The sequence below is a fragment of the Cryptomeria japonica genome, chromosome 6 (genome assembly GCF_030272615.1).
Source record: "Cryptomeria japonica chromosome 6, Sugi_1.0, whole genome shotgun sequence".
Lineage (NCBI taxonomy): Eukaryota > Viridiplantae > Streptophyta > Pinopsida > Cupressales > Cupressaceae > Cryptomeria > Cryptomeria japonica.
This window is the reverse complement of record NC_081410.1, coordinates 110,955,092-110,962,286: the sequence shown is the minus strand read 5'-3', so window position 1 is coordinate 110,962,286 and position 7,195 is coordinate 110,955,092. Positions and strand designations below refer to the sequence as shown.

The 7,195-nt window shown below is 36.1% G+C and overlaps 1 protein-coding gene across 1 annotated transcript in view; it reads right to left on the bottom strand.

Annotated features, from left to right (window-relative positions):
- Window positions 1-851: 851 nt before the first annotated feature.
- The window catches only part of LOC131051237 (uncharacterized), a 180,087-nt gene continuing 173,743 nt past the window's right edge, over window positions 852-7,195 (bottom strand). The window contains exon 11 of the mRNA XM_057985654.2: window positions 852-1,589. Within this exon, the coding sequence (XP_057841637.2) occupies window positions 1,497-1,589 (93 nt within the window). The 3' untranslated portion in view covers window positions 852-1,496. The remainder of the gene's footprint in view (window positions 1,590-7,195) is intronic.

Here is a 7,195-nt window from a genome sequence, read left to right as displayed (position 1 = left end):
ATTTTATGTAACATATAAGATTGCAAGATATTTGTCCTAATCAAAATGATGACAACTCTAGCAATATTAAAACTTATTCAACTTTCATAAATTCAAGAGAATTAAACATTTTGAACCGTGACTATCCCTAGGCCTAGTTATACAGTATAGATATCTGTAGAAAAAATATTACTGTCCTGTTAATAGGCTCTATTTCAATACTTCATTATTAACTCCAAGTAATCAGGACCTGTCACATTTGCCATTCTATTTCTTTAGTATTTTCTAAGTTTTTCACAAAGTGGAATTAATTTTTTTATATATTTCTTTTTTGAGTAATTTAAACACTCACTAAAAAAATACAGAACAAAGATGGACTTTTAACATTTTTTATTCAGGGTTAGGATTATAGGGTATTTTAAATTTTCTTTAATTTTCATTTTGAATAGATTTCTTTTGAAGTTAAATTTTAAACCAAAATGACAGTTTTTCTTTAAATTTATACCCTTACGAGGGTTTAGAAAAAAACATAAGGCAGCCCAAAAAATAGTAGGGTATCCTTTATGACAGAATGAACTACTATTTTAGGGCCAACTGGTTGATTTTTACATAATCTCTCAGATTAAAATAAAAAATAAAAAATAAAAAGATTTTTTTGCAGTCCTATGCATTTTTTAAATGTATAATGTCAATTTGTATCCCTTTGCACTGCTCTTGAGATGAACCAACATTAGATTTTTCACTAATAGAAAAAAAAATTTAGGTCAAGATTATGTTAAGTCTTTCTGATTTAAAACCCATATAATTGAATTTCATTTTAACTTTTTAAAACTCTGTCAATGCCATGTAAACAGAAAGCTACTATGATCAATATATAAAAACACCATATTTTAAAAATGGTCACCGCCTGTCTTCAGAAATGTTCACTAGTCAAAGCACACTATGGAGGATGCTCAGCCTGAATGTGCTTTACTTATTGGTGCATTTTAACTGTCCTTACTAAACTCCATACTAAAGCAACTCTGTTAATAGTGTCTGAGAAAACCATATAATTCAGATAAGAAAAGAACAAAATCATGCCCAACGGTAGCAATTCAAAGCTTCCAACAAACCATTATATATGCAGTCAATACCAACCAGTTTTTAGCCTATATACCAGATTGTCCTTGTTATTAATTACTCATAATGCAACTTGACTCGATGTCTACACCCTGCTTTCCAGATTTTATGCAGCTTCAATAAGCTCTCTCTCTCTCTCTCTCTCTAAAATTACATTTCTAGATAAATCAATTGAACTAAAGATGAGATTGAAAATAATAATAGAAAAATCATATTTTTAATGTTACATGCACTGAACCGTCCAGGAATATAAGATATCAAAGTTTGAAATGAAGTGCACTCTCTGTGACAAGCATTTTACCTAAAATACAGGATCATCCTCTATCAAGAAGCAGATGTAGATCTGAAGTCCTTGAACTCTGATCAACAGAAGATAGCCTTTAACCATACTGATAGTTCTAAATCCAGGAACTGTACCCACCTCCAAGGGGAACCCTGGGCTTGAAGGTAGCTGACATAGATATGCATGGGCAGGAGGTGAAGTGAACACTCTGCAAATAAAACACATCAGCAATTCAACGCTCACTGTTAACATTACTTACAGGATACTTTTAAAATTTAAACCATAACTAAATTATAATCAGACCCCTTGAATGTCTAGCAATTACAGAGGTCAGATATTGTAAAACAAAGGTGCAATAGTCGCCGCACTAGGAGCTAAATTAGAGGCCCTAAAAGAAGAATATAGGACTTGGCAAATGGGCTTTAAGAATTTTGTGGCCCTTGATCATCCTAATAAGATTATTCTTATAAGCGGAGATATAGGCAAGGATGACTTGGTCACCCTACCTTTTAACTTTTAAGAGCTTACACACATAGGAATATGTAATGAGGGATTGAAAAGTATCAGGTATGAAAGCATGCCCTCATAGCAAACAAGGCTTAACATGTACAAACAGATCCAGCAAGGATAGCAGGTAAGATCTCATTTGGCAAGTTTAAAATAGTAGAAAGTCTAATAGGACGAGTAAACACTCTGGGGAACAGACTCAAATGAAATTAATATCCGACTTGAAGTGAGTATTCATTATCTTCCTAGTATAAGTATGCAGATTTGTCTATAATCAGAAATTGTAGAAGCTTAAGATGGTGGAGGAGAGGAATGCATTGTCACGGGGGTAGTCTTTGATTGATTGAAGAACATATTCCATGTGGATACATGGACACCGTAGCCACAATTGGTCCCACCTTGGACAATGAAGGCCTTGAGGATAATGTTTTATAGAGGATCCAAACACCAGTAGTAGCAGATTTCACCAGCAAGATACTGTCTATAATTCACAGTGAAAAATTGTTTTCAAGGGCCATCTCATTAGCCTTGCTATATAAAGAAATTCTGTTTTGTGTAGAGGTGATGGCAAAGGTGAAAGGAAAAAGTAAGATGAGAGAAGATACAGTAGGTGATCATAGTAAGAGGAACCGGGATGGACACTCTCTACAAGGTCAAGTTGAGGCTCTATACAACCATTATGCCCACATGATTATGTCAGACTTGAGGGCGGCTATGTTGGGTGATAGTAAGACTTTGATGGTCTCTAGGCACCTCCCATCCAAGAACAGGTTTTGCCACAAGCACAAGGTCAAGGAATAAAACAGGTCACCTAATTGGGTCACCCTCCAAGATTCCAATAGCAAGTCCCTAAGTGGAGCTAAAATATCTATCGTCTATTTACTATTGCACTATTTTGACTGAAAAGGGGTTGTAGACAGTTTAAATTTATGGAGGATGTGAAGATGGTTATGATCATGTTTCAAGTACGGTTACAGGATAAAAGTAGAAAGAAGATGTAGGAAGATGGATCAGAGACATCTAGAGAGATTATCGCCAGGAACATGTAAGTGCAGGACTCGGTTTCTATTTGATTTATGGAGAGCATGGTTTCAGGGTTGTAGAAGCAAGGAATTTAGCCCATCTGTAGGTGATGTCCTGACGACCAGCTCAGGCTTAGCATGTATGTGGCTTTATTTTGTATATTTAGAAGCAATTGTTAGCTATATCCCAAGAATCATGTTCGTGTTTGAATTCAGCAAGGAAAAAAATTGAAAAAAAAAATCATCACCTAACAAACTCAAAAAGTTCTTGATTAAATTCAAATAATATAATTCTTATTTACTTATATAGTTTTTAGAATTATTAAGTGAGGCTTTGGTTTCAAGGTCCACACCCTCTACAATATGTCCACAAGGAAAAAAATTGAAAAAAAAAAAACATCACCTAACAAACTCAAAAAAAGTTTTTGATTAAATTCAAATAATATAATTCTTATTTATTTATTTATTTTTAGAATTATTAAGTGAGGCTTTGGTTTCAAGGTCCACATCCTCTACAATATATCCACTAAGGACCAACATGTCTACCATGGTACTCTCTAATACATTTATCACATATGTCCACTAAAGACTAACTATAGGCCAACCACTTATGCCATGCTCTACCTCTTAAGGATTGGTGCAAGCTTAATTTTGAGATGGCATCCAAGGGCAATCTTGGTATATGTGAGGTAAGGTGCATATTGAGGGACCATGATAATCATTTGATTGGTGCTGCCTCAAAGGCCCTCAGACATGGAACAAATAATGAAACGACAGCCCAGGCACTCTTTTTAGGCCTGTAGACATATATTTGATTCAGGAAAAAAACGAGCATAGATAGGAGATTGCATGATCATCATTAATGCCATTAGAATAAAGGAGCTTAGAATTGGAAGATTAATAGAATTTTAAGTCAGATTTGACCCCTAATAAACAAAATAGATGCATTCACCATAAAACATGTCTCTAGGGAGGTGAACTATCATGTTGGCTCCTTGGCTGATTTTGGCATAGATTATGACATGGGAAACAATATGGGAGATGAAGCAATGGATGTGGCAATTGCCCAACTTATTCAATAATGACCCAATATCATTAAAAGCAAAGGCTTCTCAATTCGTTTCTTTAAATTTTTTATTATTATATAGCTAGTTGCTAAGGTTCACACTTTTTATCTTTGATTTCTTTTATTTTTCATTCATTTATGTTAGGGCTTCAAATTCAGCTTTTTGTTTGAGAAATGGCATTGGGAAGCAATATAGTTGGTGGCAAGCCTGGGGGCCCTTCTTGAAAGCATGGAACCCTTGGGAACAAAGAGGATTAGTAGTATGTAATTATTGTGGCGTGAAGATAACAGAAGGTATCAACTGCCTTAAATAACATATTGCACGAATCCCTAGAAGAAGTGTTTCACTTTGTGATAAAAAATGCTTGAGTTTACGCCATATGTTAATTTTCTCCTCTTTTTACAAGAGGAGAAGCAGAAGAATGGGCAGCAGATGTAGTAGCACAAGACAAGACGAAAGGTGAGGCATCAATTGCAACTTCTTTAGAGGTGGTTGAGCATGATATACCTAAGGATGATATTCTTCTTCAAGAGTTATTATTACCATCTATGTAATGTCCCCTCCTTATTTTTTTTAAAACACTAATAAATAATAAAGTATTATATTATAATAATAATACTCATTATTTTAATAGTACAGCTTGAGTTGGCCTAGTGGTGGAGAACTTGTGCTCTTGAAAGAGAGGTCATAAGTTCAAATCCCACAAGGGGGGTAGGGTATGTACACCTCTCCTGGTGCAGGCTAGGTTAAAATCCCTGCTATTAAACTATCAAAAAAAAAAAATCATTATTTTAATAATAATAATAAAAATAAAATAAAAATTGCTTTTAGAGCTGACTTGGTCTTAATTTAAATAATAACAAAACTGGCTTATTTAGGGCTGACTTGGACTCCCAAGTCCCAACAACCCGATGGCAGGTATAAAACTTTGTAGTGGGTGCCATTGTGAGGTATGCCTTTGTATGTCAAAATTTTGCTGTTGCAAATAAAAATCTGCTCAAAGACAAGGATGAAAATCCCCATGGAGAGAGAGATTGTGCGGTGAGGACGAAACCCTTCACCAACCATTACTGTTTGCATTCAATCACAGACTTTAGGGTCAATCAAATTTTCAATTGCTGTTCAAGCGCAGACCTGATTTTACCAGCCGAAGAGCTACATTGGGGCACATGCATCTAGTGGTGAAGCTATTTGAACAAATCCTCTTCATCTGGGCGCTATCCATACTGTCACTTGGAAGAAGATCAAAGAAGGCTTCAATTGCTAGGCGATATCTAAAGCAGTCATTAAAGAACAAATTTGCTTCTATATTCAGATCTGTGGGGGTGGAAGGAAGATCACAGCAGCTGTCAGATCAATTCATCTATAGAGATCAGGCAGAGACCTTTCATTTTGATAACTAAGTGATGCAGGAGCATCCTTGGTTCATTGGCAATCTTGCATCAACCAAAAATATTTGCTTTCTGTTTTTCTTTCTGTTTTTGTTTCTGTTCAGTTCAGTTTCTGTGTTTCACTCCGGACCCCTCCGAGTTGCTCATTTTCAGTGCAGAGCTGGATTTAGCGTGTAGACATGTTTTTGTACCTGGATCTTGGATCTCAGCTTGTTTGGATCTTTGCCCAGTAGGATTTTGCTTTCAGAATGTCTGGTTGTTCTCAGTTTCTGGACCAGTTTGAACCTTAACAGCTAGATGGTGTTTCCTTACCTTGTGGAGCATCTCCTTGATTTGCGGAGCCGTTTGGCACCTCATACAATGTTCCCATACGCTTGACCGACCTTCCTTTTGGTCTGCATCTCATTTCAGTTCTTTTGCGGAGGATTTTCTTCATGCTTGGGGCCGACCTATTTGCACGTTACATTTTTCTGCCTTGGGGATTGCATTCTTTCTTGGCCTGACCTGGATGTGTTCCAGATGCTATATATTGATGTATTAGATCCTAGATAGTTAGATAGAGATAGTAGATGATGATCAGATAGATATAGATCGAATTTTAAACATCTCTTGGGTTCCGGAGTGTATGTTCTGTAATCAGGCCTGTTAGCCTGTTGTAGCCTAGATGTTGCCGGCTAGTTGTACATGAATTCATAATATAATCAAGGCCCGATTTGGCATTCTCCATATTTTGTGTTGTTGTTACCTGTTGTGTTGATCTTGCTGCACGGTCTGGGCAGTTCTCTTTGAGAACCCTCCTGCCATGGCTGCATCCCTGAGCGTTATACTTTAGCCCTAGGCTGATCTTACATTGCCAGCGAGGACTCCTAGTGTAATCTGACCAACCTAAATGCAAGTATATCAGTGAGTTGTAAGACTTAAACAATCCAAATATGAATCTTTACCAGCAACAGTAATGAATTCTATTGCTTACAGCAAAGCATTTTAATCTCAGTATTTTTGTTATATGTATTTGAGTACTATTGTTATTGATGATAGCTTAACAAATCTAGCAGTCTGCAATTATTGACAGCCATGGAAACCCTAGGTATTTGTATTTTTCATGCATTTTAAATCAGCTATAAACCCTAGGTACATTTCATTGATATCAGAGCTAGAATTCTACCAGCTTGTGAATCATTACAAGTTTATCATTTTATGGTAGATTGTATCCATTGCATGCCATTCCTCTGCAGTTGCATATCAATATTTAGTGTTTGCAGGCTACAAAGATGAAGAAAAGTCAAGAATCCATGATAGAAACGTTATAGGAATTGCAAGAATATCAAATGTCTTTTATCACAAGGATCAGGCAATGGGAGACATAAAATATTTTTACAGGAAGAAGAAAAATCAGATTTGAAGGAGATGGCTAGATAGTAACCAAGAAGCAAGACGAACAAACTATACATCCATGTCAAGAGGATGAAAGGGAGAAATATCACGCTGATTATATTGTCCTAGATTCTGCCATCTGTCGTGACATGTCTTTTGAGAAGTATTATGATATGAAAATAAGAAATGGGCGGAGGAGGAGAAGGTGCAGAGAGCAGGAGCCAAAAGAATCATTCTTGAAAGAGGGAGAACCCAACATAATGGAAGCCAAAATAGTGAAGGGTACAACAGAGACAGAATTACAAAGAAAATATCAAGAAGGAAGTTGTGATAGTGGACCAAAAAGAAAAAATGAAGTTACCGGACTTCATGGAGCAAGAACAAGAGGACCTCAATCAGCAAGTTAAAGGTGAAGATTCCTTATTGATCTCTAGTGATTGTGTGTACAAGCAA